This window comes from Ranitomeya variabilis, chromosome 3 (genome assembly GCF_051348905.1).
Source record: "Ranitomeya variabilis isolate aRanVar5 chromosome 3, aRanVar5.hap1, whole genome shotgun sequence".
Classification (NCBI taxonomy): Eukaryota; Metazoa; Chordata; class Amphibia; order Anura; family Dendrobatidae; genus Ranitomeya; species Ranitomeya variabilis.
In genome coordinates, this window is record NC_135234.1 from 197,580,794 (window position 1) to 197,603,448 (window position 22,655).

The following is a 22,655-nucleotide window of genomic DNA, read 5'->3' on the forward strand; positions in this document are numbered from 1 at the left end:
CAATGAACAGAGAAATCTTACCTGAAGAGACATCTTCTTTATTTGTGATCATGTGGTCCTTAGTGAATTTAACCCTTTGATGCGCTTCTATACAAGTCTTACAAAGCCATTCCCCACATTCCCCGCAGAGCCCTACAGCACTTGCATTGTCCTCACAACTTGTACAAACCTAGGAAACAGGCAAATAAAAAATACAAAGCATAAAGAAGAAAATATAAAACAATAATTCAACATATAACAAGGCCAAATATTTGGGCTCATATTCACTGTTCCTTGTGATAACACAACATAAGAAATTAAGGATGCGGTGCAAGGATGCTAAGCAGAAAAGAGTTTCCTTTAAGGTTTCATCATTTTTACACTTAATTCCCGACTGGGTTATAACGGACAGGTGAATGGTAGACTTGAGCTTTTGTCTTCATGTGACATACAGGTTTTATATTTTTTTTTGTCCACAACACTTATAAAAAAAAGGGTTGCCTAAACTTTCTTCAGAAGCACTCCACACCTCTGCCTCCCAGACTTCTTACTTGCTAGAGGAGCTATGTGCTCCTGAAGTTTGACAGTTTGGCTCAGCGTCATGGTTGCGCCACTGACCCAAGCGCTCACCCGTCTGCCAGTAGACGCATCGGAGGAGGGGCACTCAAACAGGAAAGCAGCCACCTCTAACAGACTGCCGAGGTGACCAATAAGCTAACCAACGAGCAGTAAACTATATAAAATCTCTCCATTCCTGGGACGGAGAGGATTTTTATAGGTGGTAAATAGCAAGGTTGATTGCTTTTACAAGCACTTTACAAATTTTACCCAATTAAGACGTTAGACACTAATTATTGAAGGGGTTATATAAAAATTAGAAACATTTTTCCCCTATCTCCTTCAGCCATATGGAGCCATTATGTTAGAGCGGGCATGTCCGTCATAAGTAAGCAAAGGCTGGGAGCGCTGCAGGAGGTGCGGCACTGGATCGCTGGGGAAAAGATGGAGATGCTTTTGTCAATTTATAATAATGGCAGTAGTTTAACCAGTTCACGACTGGGCCATTTCCCCCTATTCCTGACCTTGTAAGTTTTCAGTTTTTTCGTACATGTGGTGAAGAAAAGAAAAAAAAAAAGCCAGATCTTCACGTAAATGTTGCTTCTTTTATTCGTGATACATGGAGCCACATCACGATCATCGATGCTCTTCTCTTTAAGATATGTACCGCTATCGGTTGAAAAATGAAGGAAATGAGTCTCTGGTTTACTTTTATAACGTCAAATAATTACAAAAATATATATTTAAAACTCTGTTTCCCATTCTGTAAAATATTTTTACATAGACACTTAGTCGGGGTGGGGCTTGTAATATCAATTTGAAATGACAGTGGCATATTTTTTCATCTGTTAATCATTGCATCATTTATTATACACATTGTGGCCCTCAAAGTCGTAAAAGATGTTTGGGGGATATTTAAATATTGAAATATTTGATTTTCATTGAATTTCCTTTGTTACTGGGGGTGGTATTAGTCTCAGGTACAAGGGGAATGCTGACAGCATAGCAGAGCCGTCTCGACCCCCCCCCCTCCCCCGTGCACATTAGAGCAGTCTCGACCCTCCCCCCCGAGCACAGAGGAGCAGTCTCGACCCTCCCCCCCGAGCACAGAGGAGCAGTCTCGACCCTCCCCCCCGAGCACAGAGGAGCAGTCTCGACCCTCCCCCCGTGCACAGCCGAGCAGTCTCGACCCCCCCGTGCACAGCCGAGCAGTCTCGACACCCTGTGTACAGCCGAGCAGTCTCGACACCCTGTGTACAGCCGAGCAGTCTCGACACCCTGTGTACAGCCGAGCAGTCTCGACACCCTGTGTACAGCCGAGCAGTCTCGACACCCTGTGTACAGCCGAGCAGTCTCGACACCCTGTGTACAGCCGAGCAGTCTCGACACCCTGTGTACAGCCGAGCAGTCTCGACACCCTGTGTACAGCCGAGCAGTCTCGACACCCTGTGTACAGCCGAGCAGTCTCGACACCCTGTGTACAGCCGAGCAGTCTCGACACCCTGTGTACAGCCGAGCAGTCTCGACACCCTGTGTACAGCCGAGCAGTCTCGACACCCTGTGTACAGCCGAGCAGTCTCGACACCCTGTGTACAGCCGAGCAGTCTCGACACCCTGTGTACAGCCGAGCAGTCTCGACACCCTGTGTACAGCCGAGCAGTCTCGACACCCTGTGTACAGCCGAGCAGTCTCGACACCCTGTGTACAGCCGAGCAGTCTCGACACCCTGTGTACAGCCGAGCAGTCTCGACACCCTGTGTACAGCCGAGCAGTCTCGACACCCTGTGTACAGCCGAGCAGTCTCGACACCCTGTGTACAGCCGAGCAGTCTCGACACCCTGTGTACAGCCGAGCAGTCTCGACACCCTGTGTACAGCCGAGCAGTCTCGACACCCTGTGTACAGCCGAGCAGTCTCGACACCCTGTGTACAGCCGAGCAGTCTCGACACCCTGTGTACAGCCGAGCAGTCTCGACACCCTGTGTACAGCCGAGCAGTCTCGACACCCTGTGTACAGCCGAGCAGTCTCGACACCCTGTGTACAGCCGAGCAGTCTCGACACCCTGTGTACAGCCGAGCAGTCTCGACACCCTGTGTACAGCCGAGCAGTCTCGACACCCTGTGTACAGCCGAGCAGTCTCGACACCCTGTGTACAGCCGAGCAGTCTCGACACCCTGTGTACAGCCGAGCAGTCTCGACACCCTGTGTACAGCCGAGCAGTCTCGACACCCTGTGTACAGCCGAGCAGTCTCGACACCCTGTGTACAGCCGAGCAGTCTCGACACCCTGTGTACAGCCGAGCAGTCTCGACACCCTGTGTACAGCCGAGCAGTCTCGACACCCTGTGTACAGCCGAGCAGTCTCGACACCCTGTGTACAGCCGAGCAGTCTCGACACCCTGTGTACAGCCGAGCAGTCTCGACACCCTGTGTACAGCCGAGCAGTCTCGACACCCTGTGTACAGCCGAGCAGTCTCGACACCCTGTGTACAGCCGAGCAGTCTCGACACCCTGTGTACAGCCGAGCAGTCTCGACACCCTGTGTACAGCCGAGCAGTCTCGACACCCTGTGTACAGCCGAGCAGTCTCGACTACCCGTGTACAGCAGAGCAGTCTCGACTACCTGTGTACAGCAACTTCTTTTGCCTCCCTATACACAACGATCACATGACCACTATGTATGGAGAAGGAAGCGCTTCCCATTGCTGCATACACAGTGCAGGGTACACAGTGATGGAGAAGGCACAGATGGTAGCAAACCGGCTGTCTCTGCTCTACAAAGTAGTGACGTTTTAGAAAATAACTGAAGATCGGAAAAACCTAAGCAATTTACCGTAAGTCTAAGGGTGGTACTGAAGCAGTTAAAAAAAAAAAGTCTATAAGCTTGACAACACTTTTCCTTACACTACGTTTTAGAATCCCACTAGCATTACACAGACATCATCAAGACAAAATCAGAGTCAGGACCACGAAGGCCAAATCTGCAGAAGGATGTCAGGGCAAAATACCTGCATAGAGGTACCAAGCAACATCTTTATAGTCACCCATCACTGGCACCACAAAAAGATAATTACTGTGCTCATGACCAGACCTACCAACCATAAAGGAGAAAACGCATTCTGTCACTAGTATTTTATTGGTAATAAGGAGAGGTGCTCCTTGGTTAATCACATGAGACTTGCCAATCTCTTCTAAAGATCATCCAGGCATGATTCTATCCACTGAACAGGAACACAATCTGCATTTCTACTACCGGTACATACAAGATATCAGCCTGCGGACAACAGAGGTTTATACGACTATCGCAATTGCCCCACACAAAGTGGGAACAGTGTCAGCCATGCTGGACAGTATCCAGCCTGATCCTCTTTCCCAGGAAACCAGCACATCAGGTTTCTAGCAGTGATCACAAGCCAATTACTGCAATAAAGCAACCATTTGCCCTAGGACTTCGTTATGACAGGGTGGGGTTTTTCTTCTTTGGCCTCTATTGCCCCTCTTCTCTGCTGTATATTTAAAAAAAAAAAAAAAAAAGGGAAAAAAAATTGACCCCAAAAAAATTATGCAAAACCAAAGTCACCAAAAAATGCAGACAATTTCAGACTTAAAACAAACTTTTGTAAGTCTGCAGAAGAGCTGTGAACACAGCGCAGCAGGATAACAGCTTTAGCCAAATTGATTATATTTTATTTTAGATGGGTTAAAGGGGTTGTACGCGACTTCCATTCAGCCGACCTATACTCAAGATAAGTTATTAATATCAGACCAATCAGATGTTATGAGCCTGGCTTATACCTGCCTGCCGGGATAGGTGGCTGATGAACTAGCCAAAAGAGAACAATATTGAAGTAGTGGACAACCCCTTTAAGATAATCAAACCTTACCTGTAAAAGGCGACTTATTCATTTCAACTTCTTGCCATATATGAATATGCTCCTACAATCAATCAGGAACAGGTCTGGTGCCCATACGTTGAGTATGCGGTCAGTATTTTAACTCCATATTTGTAAGCCAAAACCAGGAGAGGGTGATAAATACAGAAATGGTGACGTGTTTTTATTAGGGTATGTTTCCACGTTCAGGTAATGCTGCGTGTTTGACGCTGCGTAGAGCCTCAGTGTCAAACACGCAGCGTCAAACACGCAGCATCCAGATGTTACAGCATAATGGAGGGGATTTCATGAAATCCCGTCCCCACTATGCATTAAAAGACGCATGCGGCAGACCCGCGGAAACAGACATGCGGCGCGTATTTTCAGAACGCAGCATGTCCTTACAATGCTGAAACAACGCAAGAACAATGCAGGTGACCTGCCAGTGACGTCAGTTCCTCCGATTGTTCCACTCCTGGTTTTGGCTTACAAATACTGGAGGTAAAAAACTGGCCAAATACTGAATGTGTGCACGCGGCCTTAGGCTGAGTTTACATGACCCATAATCAATGTCTCTAATAAACAAGTGTTAAAAAAAAAAAAAAGTTTAAAACTGATGAAAAACTGACAGTTTAAAGGGACTCCACCCCCCCCCCCCCCCCCCCCAAAAAAAAAAAAAAGCTAACTACACTATTTGTACAGGTATATAGAGGACTTGGCATATAATAATAATACCTGCAGTATTCCTTTTATTAGTTTAAAATGCAAATGAGGGGGCTACAGTGCTCTCTTGGCTTGGCCAAGGACTCCATAAACTGCTATGTCCCCTGAAATTGCATATCCAATCAGCGGCTCTGCACAGACACTGCACTCACATGGAGCTATTGCAGGCCGTCTCATCTGGCGTCACAGATTGCCAGAGCGGAGCACAATCAGCAGCTCCACATGGACAGTGCAGCTGCGCTCAGTGTCACTGCTGACTGCGGTCTGTGGCCGACACTCTGTACTGTACTACAGATAGGAGACAGTGATGAGCGCCTGCAATGACACTATGTGAGCATGCCGGCAGAGACCAAGCACAACCACTAAATGAACTCAGGCAGCAATCAAGATAGGACAATGCTCGGTATGCAAACTGAGGGGGCGTAATGGTGCAATGAGCCCTTGACCACACACAGATTGTACCAAAGCCTCCTTATTTACATATAGATTTTTCATATTTTATTACATCTAAACCACAAAAAAATCAATAATTACAAGTATAATTATCATTAAACAAAAACTTATTTCAACTAGATCCTCTTTTTTTAACATTGAAGTCTATGGAAAACCTTTAACCCCTTCATGACCCAGCCTATTTTGGCCTTAATGCCATTTTTTGCAATTCTGACCAGTGTCCCTTTATGAGGTAATAACTCAGGAACGCTTCAACGGATCCTAGCGATTCTGAGGTTGTTTTTTCGTGACATATTGGGCTTCATGTTAGTGGTAAATTTAGGTCGATAATTTCTGAGTTTATTTGTGAAAAAACGGAAATCTGGCGAAAATTTTGAAAATTTCGCAATTTTCACATTTTGAATTTTTATTCTGTTAAACCAGAGAGTTATGTGACACAAAATAGTTAATAAATAACTATTCCCACATGTCTACTTTACATCAGCACAATTTTGGAAACAAATTTTTTTTTTGCTAGGAAGTTATAAGGGTTAAAATTTGACCAGTGATTTCTCATTTTTACAACAAAATTTACAAAACCATTTTTTTTAGGGACCACCTCACATTTGAAGTCATTTTGAGGGTTCTATATGGCTGAAAATACCCAAAAGTGACACCATTCTAAAAACTGCACCCCTCAAGGTGCTCAAAACCACATTCAAGAAGTTTATTAACCCTTCAGGTGTTTCACAGCAGCAGAAGCAACATGGAAGTAAAAAATGAACATTTAACTTTTTAGTCACAAAAATGATCTTTTAGCAACAATTTTTTTATTAACTGGACCACGGACGTTGTTGTCCAATTTGTCCTGAGTACGCCGATACCTCATATGTGGGGGTAAACCACTGTTTGGGCGCACGGCAGGGCTCGGAAGGGAAGGAGCGCCATTTGACTTTTTGAATGAAACATTGGCTCCAATCTTTAGCGGACACCATGTCGCGTTTGGAGAGCCCCCGTGTGCCTAAACATTGGAGCTTCCCCACAAGTGACCCCATTTTGGAAACTAGACCCCCCAATGAACTTATCTAGAAGCATAGTGAGCACTTTAAACCCCCAGGTGCTTCACAAATTGATCCGTAAAAATGAAAAAGTACTTTTTTTTCACAAAAAAATTATTTTAGCCTCAATTTTTTCATTTTCACATGGGCAACAGGATAAAATGGATCCTAAAATTTGTTGGGAAATTTCTCCTGAGTACACCGATACCTCACATGTGGGGGTAAACCACTGTTTGGGCACATGGTAAGGCTCGGAAGGGAAGGAGCGCCATTTGACTTTTTGAATGAAAAATTATCTCCATTGTTAGCGGACACCATGTCGCGTTTGGAAAGCCCGTGTGCCTAAACATTGGAGCTCCTCCACAAGTGACCCCATTTTGGAAACTAGACCCCCCAAGGAACTTATCTAGAGGCATAGTAAGCACTTTAAACCCCCAGGTGCTTCACAAATTGATCCGTAAAAATGAAAAAGTACTTTTTTTTCACACAAAATTTCTTTTAGCCTCAATTCTTTCATTTTCACATAGGCAACGGGATAAAAATGGATCCCAAAATTTGTTGGGCAATTTCTCCTGAGTACGCCGATGCCTCATATGTGGGGGTAAACCACTGTTTGGGTACACGGCAAGGCTCGGAAGGGAAGGAGCGCCATTTGACTTTTTGAATGGAAAATTAGCTCCAATTGTTAGTGGACACCATGTCGCGTTTGGAGAGCCCCTGTGTGCCTAAACATTGGAGCTCCCCCACAAATGACCCCATTTTGGAAACTAGACCTCCCAAGGAACTAATCTAGATGTGTGGTGAGCACTTTGAACCCCCAAGTGCTTCACAGAAGTTTATAACGCAGAGCCATGAAAATAAAAAATAATTTTTCTTTTCTCAAAAATGATTTTTTAGCCCACAATTTTTTATTTTCCCAAGGGTAACAGGAGAAATTGGACCCCAAAAGTTGTTGTCCAGTTTCTCCTGAGTACGCTGATACCCCAAATGTGGGGGTAAACCACTGTTTGGGCATAAGTCGGGGCTCGGAAGGGAGGTAGTGACGTTTTGAAATGCAGGCTTTGATGGAGTGGTCTGCGTGCGTCACATTCCATTTCCAGAGCCCCTGATGTGCCTAAACAGTAGAAACCCCCACAAGTGACCCCATTTTGGAAACTAGACCCCCCCAAGGAACTTATCTAGATGTATAGTGAGCACTTTGAACCCCCAAGTGCGTCACAGAAGTTTATAACGCAGAGCCGTGAAAATAAAAAGTCATTTTTCATTCCTCTAAAATTATGTTTTAGCAAGCAATGTTAACAGGAGAAATTGGACCCCGATAATTGTTGCCCAGTTTGTCCTGAGTATGCTGGTACCCCATATGTGGGGGTAAACCACTGTTTGGGCACATGTCGGGGCTCGGAAGGGAGGGAGCACCATTTGACTTTTTGAACGCAAGATTGGCTGGAATCAATGGTGGCGCCACGTTGCGTTTGGAGACCCCTGATGTGCCTAAACCGTGGAAACCCCTCAATTCTAACTCCAACACTAACCCCCAACACACCCCTAACCCTAATCCCAACCCTAACCCCAACACACCCCTAACCCTAATCCCAACTCTAGCCATAACCCTAATCACAACCCAACCCCAACACACCCCTAACCACAACCCTAACCCTAATCCCAACCCTAACCCTAATCCCAACCCCAACTTTAACCCCAACACACCCCTAACCCTAACCACAAGCCTATTCTTAATCCTATTTCCAACCCTAGCCCTAATTCCAACCCTAACCCTAAGGCTATGTGCCCACGTTGCGGATTCGTGTGAGATTTTTCCGCACCATTTTTGAAAAATCCGCAGGTAAAAGGCACTGCGTTTTACCTGCGGTTTTACCGCGGATTTCCAGTGTTTTTTATGCGGATTTCACCTGCGGATTCCTATTGAGGAACAGCTGTAAAACGCTGCGAAATCCGCACAAAGAATTGACATACTGCGGAAAATACAGCGCAGCATTTCCGCGCGGTATTTTCCGCACCATGGGCACAGCGGATTTGGTTTTCCATAGGTCTACATGGTACTGTAAACCTGATGGAACACTGCTATGAATCCGCAGCGGCCAATCCGCTGCGGATCCGCAGCCAAATCCGCACAGTGTGCACATAGCCTAATTCTAACGCTAACCCTAGTTCTACCCCTAACCCTAACCCTACCCCTAACCCTAGTTCTAACCCTAGTGGAAAAAAAAAATATTTTCTTTATTTTATTATTGTCTTTACCTATGGGGGTGATAAAGGGGGGGGGGGGGGTCATTTACAATTTTTTTATTTTGATCACTGTGATAAGTTTACCACAGTGATCAAAATGTACATGGAACGCAGCTGCCGGCCGGCAGATTCGGCGGGCACACTGAGCACGCGCCCGCCATTTTGGAAGATGGCGGCGCCCAGGGAGAAGATGGACCGACTTTGGGAGGCTCGGTAAGTATGAGGGTTGGATCGGAGCACAGGGGGGTGGAACGGAGCACGGGGGGGATCGGAGGATGGGGGGAGCGGACAGGAACACGGGGGAGCGGACAGGGGGACGGAGGGGGGTACCGGACAGAACGGAGGACTGGGGAGGAGATCGGGGGCGGTGGGGGGGGGGGGGGGGGGGGGGCAGAACATGATTTCCAGCCATGGCAGATGCTATTGCAGCATCGGCCATGGGTGGATTGCAATATTTCACCATTTTCATAGGTGAAATATTGCAAATTGCTCTGATTGGCTATTGCACTTTCAACAGCCAATCTGAGCGATTGTAGCCACGTGGGGGCAAAGCCACCCCCCCCCCCCCTGGGCTGAAGTACAACTCCCCCTCTCCCTGCAGATCGGGTGAAATAGGAGTTAACCCTTTCACCAGATCTGCAGGGACGCGATCATTCTGTGACACAGCATATGCGTCACAGGTCGGATTGGCACCGACTTTCATGACGCATACGCTGTGTCACAGGTCGGGAAGGGGTTAAATAGCCATCCATTTTTTAACACGGTATCGGTTTCAAATAGATGATTACGTGAAACTACACATGTCCAGAAGTATATGATAAACGGATGCTTTTCAAAATGGGAGAAAAAAGGACAGATAAGCCATTTAACAGACAGATCAGTTCCGTAGACTTCAATGTTTAAAAAAATAAATAAAGGAACCAGTTGGAATCATTTTTTTGTTCAAGCGGACAAAAAAGTTGTTATCGGCAGCGGATTGCTGCTGGATGAGTTCTAGAGGATGATTACTGGATGTGTGAACTTAGCTTCAGTGGTTCTCTTGAAATTTGGGGGGTGAGACTACCTATAAAACTGATCTATTCACACAAACTTCAATGTTTTAACAAATGAATCCAGCTGCAATTTTTTTTTTTTTGCCTGGGCAACTTTTTAGTCTGGCAAAAAGGAAACTGACTGCAGCTGAATCCTTTTGGTAAATTACTGATTTCAAAGTGCAAGGATCAGATTAAAGTGTTTCAGTTTGGATCTGATGCAGTTGTTATTTCACTACTGGATCTGTTACACAGGAATGATTCTCAGCCGTACAGATGAGTGGACAACTGTAGGTGAAGACAGGAGCAGTTTACTACACAGCACTCAGGTAGAGACAGCATGGGGAACAATGATAAACTTTGGACAAAAGTCAAATTAAATGGGTTGCCCACTACTTGGTTACACCTTCTTAACTACCCCCAAATTAAATTAAAAAAATACTCCCCAGACTGAGACCACTCCTCTGATGTTGGCGCTGTGATTACCATCATTCCCTTTACATTGTTATCTCATGTGCCTGTTGTTGATTGCAGGGGGACCAAATTAACCCCTTCATGACCCAGCCTATTTTGACCTTCATGAACTGGCCATTTTTTGCAATTCTGACCAGAGTCCTTTTATAAGGTAATAACTGAGGAACGCTTCAACGAATCCTAGCGATTCTGAGAATGTTTTTCGTGACATATTGGGCTTCACGTTAGTGGTAAATTTAGGTCGATAGTTTTTGCGTTTATTTGTGAAAAAAAGCGGAGATAATTTGAAAATTTAGAAAATTTCGTAATTTTCAAATTTTTTATTTTTATTCTGTTAAACCAGAAAGTTATGTGACACAAAATAGTTAATAAATAACATTTCCCACATGTCTACTTTACATCAGCACAATTTTTGGGGAAAATAAAATTTTGTGAAAATGTTTTAGTCAGCAATTTCTCCTTTTCCAGCAAAATTTACAAAACCAAATGTGATGTGGTCACTAAAAAAAAATGAAGTCCCTTTGAGGGCCTACATGACAGAAAACACCCAAAAAGTGACACCATTCCAAAAACTGCACCCCTCAAGCTATTCAAAACTACATTCAAGAAGATTATTAACCCTTTAGGTGCTTCACAGGAACTAAAGCAACGTGGAAGGGAAAAATGGACATTTTAATTTTCCAACAAAAATGTTTTTTTAGCCTTAATTTTTTCTTTTTCACATGGGCAACAGGATAAAATGGATCCTAAAATTTATTGGGCAATTTCTCCTGAGTACATCGATACCTCATTTGTGGTCATAAACCACTGTTTGGGCGCACGGCAGGGCTCGGAAGGGAAGGAGCGCCATCAGCCCGTCAGCGGGGCGCGGGGGTGCCCGTCAGCGGGGCGCGGGGGTGCCCGTCAGCGGGGCGCGGGGGTGCCCGTCAGCGGGGCGCGGGGGTGCCCGTCAGCGGGGCGCCCGTCAGCGGGGCGCGGGGGTGCCCGTCAGCGGGGCGCGCGAGGGCCCGTCAGCGGGGCGCGCGAGGGCCCGTCTGCGGGGCGCGCGAGGGCCCGTCAGCGGGGCGCGCGAGGGCCCGTCAGCGGGGCGCGCGAGGGCCCGTCAGCGGGGCGCGCGAGGGCCCGTCTGCGGGGCGCGCGAGGGCCCGTCTGCGGGGCGCGCGAGGGCCCGTCTGCGGGGCGCGCGAGGGCCCGTCAGCGGGGCGCGCGAGGGCCCGTCAGCGGGGCGCGCGAGGGCCCGTCAGCGGGGCGCGGGCTGTCAGGCGCGAGAGGGCAGGAGGGGAATGAGGACATGCAGCAGCAGATGGAGGCGGAGATGGAGCCGGCAGCAGCAGGTGATCAGGGGGTGGAATCGAACAGCGGGGGGAGCGGAGGGCAGCAGAAGGGAGTACCGGATGGCGGCGGCAATCGAGGACAGTCGGTGGAAGGACAGCAAGCAGGCACCAAGATGTTCAGCTTCCACAGATGGGATGAAGCTGGACAGCGAGGCAGCCATTGTTTACTCCGCCCCTCCACATCTGAATGGAGAGATAGCGTCCAATCAGATTTGGGGGTGGTCACAAAGAGGTCACCGGAAGTGATCGTAGCAATGGGGGGGGGTTTGGGGGCAAAGCCACCCCCCCTTGGGCTCCAGTTTAAGTCCCCCCTGTACCTGCAGGTCGAGTGACATTTCAGTTAACCCGACCTGCAGGAACGCGATCACACCTAGATGCATACGCTAGGTCACGGGTCGGATTGGCATCGACTTTCATGACGCAAGTTATTTACCCATGTACTTAAATAACAAAAAAAAGATTACACACAAGATAGATGGAACTGTAGTTGGCCATACCGGCTCAGACTTTTCATCCGTGCTACTTGGCGATTCAGATGTGTCTTTCACAAAGTAATTATCCACTAGGTCGATCTGCCTGCATTCTTGTCGGCAAACAGGACACCTTATCACACCAACTAAAAACAAAAAGATAACATAAAAGAGTTACAACAATGCAAAATCTGAAGGTTTTATTTTTAATTAATATATATATATATATATATATATATATATATATATATATATATATATATATATATATATATATATATATATATATATATATAATTTTCTCTTTTTTTTTTTTAAATAAACCTTTTTGGAGAACTTTGCACCGACAAGTTCATATTCAACGGGACACCGCAGGTAACATTGGCTGCAGAGCACAATAATTTTTTTTTGCATGTTAGGGTTGCTTTTCTTTTTTTCATTTCACCTGTTGCAGAGATATTAGCAATCAATATACAGTTTTCACTGGGGGCGTGTACTTCTACTGTAGGAAGTTGCCAAATCCTAAGCAGGCAGGAAAACAAAGGAAAGAATACCCCCCACCCCCAACAATAGCTTAAGGCTGAGTCACACAATGATATCGTTAACGATATCGTTGCAACGTCACGCTTTTGGTGACGTAAGCAACGATCCCGCTAACGATCTCGTTATGTGTGACAGCAACCAACGATCAGGCCCCTGCTGGGAGGTCGTTGGTCGATGGGAATGATCAGGAGCTTTTTTTGGTCGCTGATCACCCGCTGTCATGGCTGTGTGTGAAATATCGGGTTACTAAGTGCAGGGCCGCGCTTAGTAACCCGATATTTACCCTGGTTACCATTGTAAAAGTTAAAAAAAAAAAAAAAAAAAAAAACACTACATACTCACATTCTGATGTCTGTCAAACATCAACCCGATGTTTACCCTGGTTACCCGGGTGCTGCAGGGGGACTTCGGCATCGTTGAAGACCGTTTCAACGATGCCGAAGTCGTTCCCCTGATCGTTGGTCGCTGGAGAGAGCTGTCTGTGTGACAGCTCCCCAGCGACCACACAACGACTTACCAACGATCACGGCCAGGTCGTATCGCTGGTCGTGATCGTTGGTAAGTCATTTAGTGTAACGGTACATTTAGAGCTGACTTCTAAGCCTGGGAGCCTGTCTTGATCTCCTGGTATCTGAGTCACTGAGCAGCTTAATTTAGCTGTGTCACAATACAAACCCATCTATCAACTCTGCTATACTGCCCAGCCCCCCACATTGTCCAGAGCTGAGACCTTAAAGTGTCTGTATTTATATTCATGTCTGTTGTGGTCAAATTGTACTCGCAGCAAGATCAGAGCAGGCTGTCATTACATCTCACACAGGAGTAACCTTGCCTGTTCTGGACTACTCCTGTGTGAGATGTAATGACAGCAGCCTGCTCTGATCTAGCTGTAAAGCAAGTACAAGTTGAGCCAAACAAACCGGACTAGGAACAGGGAAAGGGATTAGTGGTTCCTCACCGGAATCCTGATGAACACATGTGCCAGGAACAAGTGGCTGGATACCACTCATTAGCAATAGCAAAAAAGAAAAAAAAAGTTCCAGCACCAGGCATCTCTTCATAAAAACCATCATGCGGGGAAGCAGCCCCTAAGTGCCTGAGGCCTTTCAAACAAAGTTCTTAGTCATATGACCAATACGTAAAAACATCCTTATATACCCATTCCATTAAGTAAAACTGTGTACATTTGTTGCTTGACATGATTGGTTTACATTCATTACAAAATCAAATGTGAGACAGCCTACCAGAAATCATGACGCCTACAGATTATCGCCTCCTTACCCACACAAAATACGGTAAGTTTGGAAGAGACGTCTCTACTTACTCAGTATAGCAACTCTATGTATACACAGTACAGACCAAAAGTTTGGACACACCTCATTTGAAGATTTTTCATGACTATGAAAATTGTACATTCACACTGAAGGCATCAAAACTATGAATTAACACATGTGGAATTATAAACTTAAAAAAAGTGTGAAACAACTGAAATTACCGTATATGCTCGAGTATAAGTCGATCCGAGTATAAGCCATCCCCCTAATTTTGCCACAAAAACTAGGAAAACTTAATGACTCGAGTATAAGCCTAGGGTGGAAAATGCAGCAGCTACTGGTAAATTTCAAAAATAAAAATAGATACCAATAAAAGTAAAATTAATTGAGACATCAGTAGGTTAAGTGTTTTTGAATATCCATATTGAATCAGGAGCCCCATATATTGTGCTCCATAAAGTTCATGATGGCCCCATAAGATGCTCCATATTAACATATGCTCCGTATAATGCTGCACAAATGTTGATTATGACCCCATAAGATGCTCCATACAGACATTTGCCCCATACAATGCTGCACAAATGTTGATTATGGCGCCATAAGATGCTCCATACAGACATTTGCCCCATATAATGCTCCACAAATGCTGATTATGACCCAATAAGATGCTCCATAGAGATATTTGCCCCATATAATGCTGCACATGGCCCCATACAGATATTTGCCCCATATAATGCTGCACATGGCCCCATACAGATAATTGCCCCATATAATGCTGCACATGGCCCCATACAGATATTTGCCCCATATAATGCTGCACATGGCCCCATACATATATTTGCCCGATATAATGCTGCACATGGCCCCATAAGATGCTCCATACAGATATTTGCCCCATATAATGCTGCACATGCTCCATACAGATATTTGCCCCATATAACGCTGCACATGGCCCCATAAGATGCTCCAGATATTTGCCCCATATAATGCTGCACATGGCCCCATACAGATATTTGCCCCATTTAATGCTGCACATGGCCCCATAAGATGCTCCATACAGACATTTGCCCCATATGCGGTTGCTGCGATTAAAAAAAAAAAAAAAAACAGCAAAAAAAATTTTTAAAAAAATGACATACCTCTCAGGCCCCCGGCACTTGCTATATTCACCGGTCCGCGTTCCACCGACGGCCGCTGTGTCTTCCACGTCCTCCGCACTGACGTTCAGGAAGAGAGCGGCGCGCACACTAATCACGCCCTCTGACCTGAGCGTCACTGCAGAGGACGGGGAAGACGCAGCGACGGCCGTCGGTGGAACGGGGAACAGATGAATATCGCGCACTGCATTATACTCACCTACTCCTGGCGCGGTGCAGTCCCTAGTTCTCCGATGCCGGCAGCTTCTTCCTGTATTGAGCGGTCACATGGTACCGCTCATTACAGTAATGAATATGCGGCTCCACCCCATGGGAGTCCATATTCATTACTGTAATGAGCGGTACCATGTGACCGCTCACTATAGGAAGAAGCTGCCGGCGCCAGAGAACCAGGGACGTGCAGGGACCACGCCAGGAGCAGGTGAGTATTATTAGACAGCTGCTGCTCCCCCTCCCCTGCCGATCCCTGGGTATGACTCGAGTATAAGCCAAGAGGGGCAATTTTAGCCTAAAACAATGGGCTGAAAGATCTCAAATTTGGACTCATCAGACCAAAGCACAGATTTCCACTGGTCTAATGTCCATTCCTTGTGTTCGTTAGCCCAAACAAGTCTCTTCTCCTTGTTGCCTGTCATTAGCAGCTGTTTCCTAGCAGCTATTTTACCATGAAGGCCTGCTGCACAAAGTCTCCTCTTAACAGTTGTTGCAGAGATGTGTCTGCTGCTAGAACTCTGTGTGGCATTGACCTGGTCCCTAATCTAAGCTACTGTTAACCTGCGATTTCTGAGGCTGGCGACTCGGATAAACTTATCCTCAGAAGCAGAGGTGACTCTTGATCTTCCTTTCCTGGGGCGGTCCTCATGTGAGCCAGTTTCTTTGTAGCGCTTGATGGTTTTTGCCACTGCACTTGGGGACACTTTCAAAGTTTTCCCAATTTTTCGGACTGACTGACCTTCATTTCTTAAAGTAATGATGGCTACTCGTTTTTCTTTACTTAGCTGCTTTGTTCTTGCCATAATACAAATTCTAACAGTGCATTCAGTAGGACTATCAGCTGTGTATCCACCAGACTTCTGCACACCACAACTGATGGTCCCAACACCATTTATAAGGCAAGAAATCCCACTTATTAAACCTGACAGGGCACACCTGTGAAGTGAAAACCATTCCCGGTGACTACCTCTTGAAGCTCATCAAGAGAATGCCAAGAGTGTGCAAAGCAGTCATCAAAACAAAAAGTGGCTACTTTGAAGAACCTAGAATATAAAGACATACTGTAATTTCAGTTGTTTCACACTTTTTTGTTAAGTATATAATTCCACATGTGTTAATTCATAGTTTTGATGCTTTCAGTGTGAATGTACAATTATCAGTCATAAAATTACAGAAAAATCTTTAAATGAGGTGGTGTGTTCAAACTTTGGGTCTGTACTGTATAAAACACATCCATTGTAGCATGAGAATGCCGTGTGTGACAACTGAGCACCTGCTACAATAACATACAATGTAGCCTCTGTGTGTGGTGTGTCACAGCTGAGCATCTGCTACAATAACATCCAGTACAGCCTGTGTATGATGTGGTACAGCTGAGCATCTGTTACAATAACATCCATTGTAGCCTATGTATACTGTGTGTCACAGCTGAGCATCTGCTACAATGACAATGTAGCCTACGTATGCTGCATATCACAGCTAAGCCTTCGCTAACAATAATATACAGCCTGTGTATGATATACCTGTGTGTGCTTTGTGTCATGGCTGAGCATCTGCAACAATATCATCCAGTGCAGCAAAATAAAACAAAACAAAAAAAAAGCAAAAAAAAAAAGCATTACATTACTTACCAGTAATGGCCTTTTTTTCGGAGACCCATGACAGCACCACGGGAGAGGGGATCCGCGCCCTTCAGGAACAGGAAACCTACAGATACAAAAGGGCGGTATCTCTCCCACGCATCAGTTGCATTACAGCGCTTGAGAGAGAGCCGCCATGGTTAATGGCACATAAAATATTTACAACTTTAACAATTCACCCATGTGAAAACTTGTAAGTGGAAGAAGTGCGCACCCATACTTTAAGGGAGGGAACTAAGGGTGCTGTCATGGGCCTCCGAATGTTACCGGTAAGTAACTGAATGTTTTATTCGGACTCCCATGAGAGCACCACAAGAGAATTACAGAGATGTAAAACAAGCTTAGGGAGGGACTACAGCTTGCTGCACCCTTAACCTGAAGGTGAGCTCAGAGGAAGCACCCATGTCTAGCTTATAATGGTTGAAACAGGTGCAAGGGGATGACCACGTAGCCGCCTTACATATCTGGTCGATGGAAACTCCAGATCTTTCTGCCCAAGAGGTTGCCATGGTCCGGGTAGAATGCGCCCTTAGGTTCTGTGGAGCCGGACTGCTAATTACTATATAAGCTAGAGAGATAGCCTCCCTAATCCATCTTGCTAACGTTCATTTTGAAACCCGAAAACCTTTTCTAGCACCCTGGAAAGATATGAATAAGGCATTGTCTTTATTCCAAGGATTAGAGACAGAAAGATACTCTAAAAGACACTTTCTAACATCTAAAGTATGCAGTTTTTCCTCCTTTTGGTTAGTGGGATTAGGGAGGAAGGAAAGGAGAACTGTCTCTTGTGTCCTGTGGAAGTCTGAGGTAGCCTTGGGCAAGTAGGCCAGGTCTTGCCTAAATACTATCTTGTCCAAAATCTGTGTGTAAGGCGGAATTCTAGAGAGTGGTTGAATATCACTTATTCTATGTGCTGATGAAATAGCTAATGAAAAAGCTACCTTGAGGGATAGAATCTTAATTGAGGCAGATACCATGGGTTCAAACGGAGCCTCCGTCATAACCGTAAGGACTAAGTTCAAGTCCCATGGGACGCACCTTACCCTGGGTATAGGCCTAGATCTGCCAGCTGCTTTAATAAATCTGGATAGCCAGTAATTTTTCACAACATCACAACTAAATTAGGCACCAAGGGCCGAAACCTGTACTTTCAGGGTACTAGTAGCCAGACCTAATTCAATACCCTTCTGCTAGAATCGAGAATCTGTCCAATAGGTACCCCCTCTTTGGTTTTAAGGTCATAAGTGGCTAGAATCGTCTCCAGGTTCTGGCATAGATTTTGGTTGTAACTGATTTTCTACTTTTCAGAAGGGTGTCTATTAGATTGGGGGAGAATCCTCTATGCCTTAATAATGCCCTTTCAAACTCCACGCTGTCAGGTGGAGCCCTGCTACCCGTGGGTGATTGACTTGACCCTGGACGAGAAGATCTGGAAGTACCCAGGGATTGTAGACTGACATTATCTTCAGCCATGAAAACCAAGCCCTCCTGGGCCAGAATAGGGCAATTAGTATAATCCTCGCTCTGTTTTATCTGATCTTCCTTACTACCAGAGGCAACAGGGACAACAGGGGGAAAGCGTAGGCCAGATTGAAATCCCACTTTCGGAGGAAGGCATCCACCTTAAGGGGGTTTTCCCCTAGATTCAGATAACAGAATGGTTTTACTTTTCTGTTCTTCCTGGTGGCGAAAAAGTATGTCCGGTTGACCCCACATGCGGACAATCTGGCTGAAGATAGCTCCATTCAGACACCACTCTCCCTGCCTCAGTGTGTTGCGGCTTAGAAAGTCTGCTGTGGTATTGTCTTTTCCTCTTATGTGAAGCGCTGTCAAAGATAGAAAATGTCTTTCTGCTGTCTGGGAAAGGTGTGCTGCTACTTCCATCAGAAACTCGGATCAGGTTCCACCTTGGTGGTTGATATAGGCCTCTGTTACCTGGTTGTCAGAGACAATTCTGACATGGTGATCCTGAAGGTATACACAAGGAGATGTTTTAACTGACAGCTCGACCGCCGATAGTTCCTTCAGGTAAGATGAGCTTTCTACCTGGGGATTCCATTGTCCCTGGTCCACTATATCCCCCATATGGGCCCCCCACCCCAAGTGACTGGTGTCTGTAGTTACTATATGGAATATGCGATTCTCCCAGGGAACTCCTGAAGTTATTCTTGTTAAGCCACCATCTTAAGGAGCTTAAGGCAGACTGAACTAATGTTATTCTTCCCTGTAAGGACCCCCGCAGGGCTCTATCATTAAATAAAACATATTTCTGAAGGGCTCTTGTGTGAAACTGAGCCCATTTGACGGCCGGGATACAAGATGTTAGGGAACCTGATAGGGACATGGCCTGCCTGAGGGTCATGGAGGGTTTATTTACTGCCCGCAAAACCTGATGACGGATGCAAATAATTTTATGAGTTGGAAGATGACATTTTTGATTTACTGAATCTAAAACGAGGCTGAGAAATTGCTGGACCCTGAAGGGTTGTAACCGGGATTTTCCAGAGTTTATCAACCAACCCAAGTGTTCTAGAATGGATATAGACCTTTCTAACTGGGAAAGAATGATCTGCCAAATTGCCTAAAATTAAGAAGTTGTTTAAGTGTGGGATAATCAAGATGTCCGACTCTCGAAGATGGGCCATAAGTTCAGAAATTAGCTTCATTACTGCTGAGCCAACTGTTTCCATTTTAAAGGGTCGAGCTACCAGAAACCTATTGAGGGACCGAAGATTGATGATGGTCCTGAAAGAGTTGCTCGGTTTCCGAACCAAGAACAGGGGAGAGTAAAAACCTCTACCCTCCTCAGATTCCGGAACCTAAACCAGGACCCTTTTATGGCACACTTTGACAACCTTAGTCTCTAGCGCAGACTGTTCTGAGAGGGACGGACAGGAGTCATCTTGAATTTATCCCCTGTGGCCAAACGAAACTCAAGTCTAAGTCCTGCAGATATCACGCCCTGCACCCAACTGCTGTTGATATGAGACCAGGCTGGATAAAAGGCCGACAATCTACCTCCTACGGGAGCCGCTAGTCATTGGGATGTTTTTTTTCGTTCTTGCGATGAATGCCTTAACATGAATCCAGTATCTCTCTTCTTCTTGCCAACCCACTTGGAGCGGGGCCCCTTGTCGGTCTTCTCTGACCGAATTTTCTCCTGCTGAAAGGACATCGGTAAGAGGAGGATGATAGGTTGGGAAATCTCTTTCTCATCCCCTGCTTTATCCAGTAACTCGTCCAGGACTGAACCAAAAAGATATTCCCCTTCACACGGGATGGCACAGAGCTTAGATCTTGCTTGGATATCGCCTGGACAGCATTTTAACCACAGCGCTCTGTGGGCTACGTTGGAGAGACCAGCTGCTCTTGCCGCCATTCTGACTGAATCAATTGAGGCATCCGACAGAAAAGCCACGGCCCCTTGAATTGTTGGAAGTGCCCCCAGAATAGTCTCCTGAGGTGTTCCTTCTTTTAGCTGAGACTCAAGTTGGTCCAGCCAGACCATCATAGATCTGGCCTCAGGGATTCTGCCGCCATCTCCCAAGTTCCTTTAAGAAAGATGTCTGCCTTTCTATCTAGGGGATGCGCAGAAGGGAGCCAGTGCCGGTGACCCAGAAGCGCACGCTGGCCCCTCCCCCCGAAGTCACCAGGCAACCCCCGACAGCGCTTCCAGGACCCCCGCACCGGTCGAGGTAGGAGACCCCCCGCTACCTGAGTCAACCGGCCGGGCCTGGGATCCTATATCCTGTAGGTATCTGTAGGAACCAGTCCCATCAGGAACAGAAAACCAACTGATGCATGGGAGAGGTACCACCCTTTTTTATCTGCAGGTTTCCTGTTCCTGAAGGGCAGATCCCCTCTTTCATGGTGCAGTCATGGGAGTCTGGGTAAAAAAAAAAAAAAAAAAAACGCACACACACACACAACTAACCTACATATAGATTCAAACTGCCACCCGCTATTAATAAAAATAGCTATTGTCACTGCGATAATTTAGCCCTATAGGGAATCTAGCTCCCAACTCTATTATCCAATAAGCTTCACAACACCTTAAAGTGCGCTCCCAGTCTCCGCCTGGGGCCGGCTTCCCGACTCTCTATGCCAGTGTTCCCCAAGTCCGGTCCTCAAGAGCCACCAACAGGGCATGTTTTCAGGATTTCCTTAGTATTACACAGGTGATAATTGTATCACCTGCACAGGCAATAATTCCATCACCTGTGCAAACCTAAGGGAATCCTGAAAACATGACCTGTTGGTGGCTCTTCAGGACCGGAGTTGGGGAACACTGCTCTATGCCTTTAACCCTAAGGGTACTTACATCTCCATTATGATTCTCCTGAAAATGTTTGGAAAGTCGACAATTGACAGTGCTGTCAGGCTTAGCAGCCATAATATGCCCTCCAATTTTTTTTTTTTTAAAGGGGTCTCACAGTGCACCCTATGTAGTACTTACTGCACACCACACATGTAGCCATGTAAACAACATGTGTGGTGTTAGAATTAATAAATGCTTTCATCAAATATTTCTTGTTGGTCATATCATTACGAAATTCATTTGTTCTCTCCATATGCTTCTGAAATCCAGCTGCAAGAATGCAATAGAAGTTGTGCTGTGTTCATGGGGAGGGAGTGGCATTAGGGCCTATTTCTAAAAAGACATCAGAATATTTATATGTAGAGACACCTGTATGGCCTGTGTTTCATGCCCTCCCCAAGGTGCATAAAGCTCAATTCTCTCCTCCTCTCCATTCTATCGTTGCTGGAATTGGGAGTTTGAATGAGAGACTTTCTACATGGGTGGATAAGAAATTGCAGCCGAATAGTAAATCATATGATAGTGTTTATTAAAGACACAAAACATTGTCCAACATCAGAAATGTTACTTGGTTGCAAGACTACTCATGGATAACGTTAGACATCATCTCTCTCTATTCCTGTATTCCGTACAAACTGGCTGTGGCAGCCATAAGTGATATTTTCTTTCAGACTAATATGTATCCAGCAATTGCATTTTCGGGAGAATCATAATGGAGATGTAAGTTCCCTTAGGGTTAAATGGCATAGAGAGGCGGGAAGCCGGCCCCAGGCGGAGACTGGGAGCGCACATTGAGGTGTTGTGAAGCTTATTGGATAATAGAGTTGGGAGCGAGTTTCCCTATTGGGCTAAATTATCGCAGTGACATTAGCTGTTTTTATTAATAATGAATGGCAGTTTGAGCTTATATGTAAGTTAGGCTACTTTCACACTTCCGTCGGTAGTCGCCGGTCACAAAGCGTCGGCGCGACGTACCGACGGAAGTGTGTCCTTTCACATTTCCGTCAGAATCCTGGGTGAGGAAGAGAGTGAGAGCAATATTTCCTTCTGCGCATGCGCAGTATTAAAAACTGGATGCAACGTACGACGGGCTGCCAAAATCAGACGCAACCAGTGCACGACCGACGCGACGTGTGGCCGTACGTCGCGATCCGTCGGCAATACACGTCTATGGGAAAAAAACGCATCTTGCGGGCACATTTGCAGGATGCGTTTTTTGCCCAAAACGACATTGTGACGGATACTAAACAACGGAAGTGTGAAAGTAGCCTTGGGGGTGGGTGTGTGTGTGTGTGTTGGATAACATTGGATGTTATTGTAGCAGATGCTCAGC

The 22,655-nt window shown here is 45.9% G+C and overlaps 1 protein-coding gene across 4 annotated transcripts in view; it reads right to left on the reverse strand.

The window, feature by feature from the left end:
* The window catches only part of TRIM33 (tripartite motif containing 33), a 218,282-nt gene that overhangs the window by 103,448 nt on the left and 92,179 nt on the right, over window positions 1-22,655 (reverse strand). For all 4 annotated transcript variants that reach the window (XM_077294962.1, XM_077294965.1, XM_077294964.1 and 1 more), the window contains exons 2-3: window positions 12,205-12,323; window positions 22-169 (exon numbers count right to left, since the gene is read on the reverse strand). In XM_077294962.1, coding sequence (XP_077151077.1) covers window positions 22-169; window positions 12,205-12,323 — 267 coding nt within the window. The remainder of the gene's footprint in view (window positions 1-21; window positions 170-12,204; window positions 12,324-22,655) is intronic.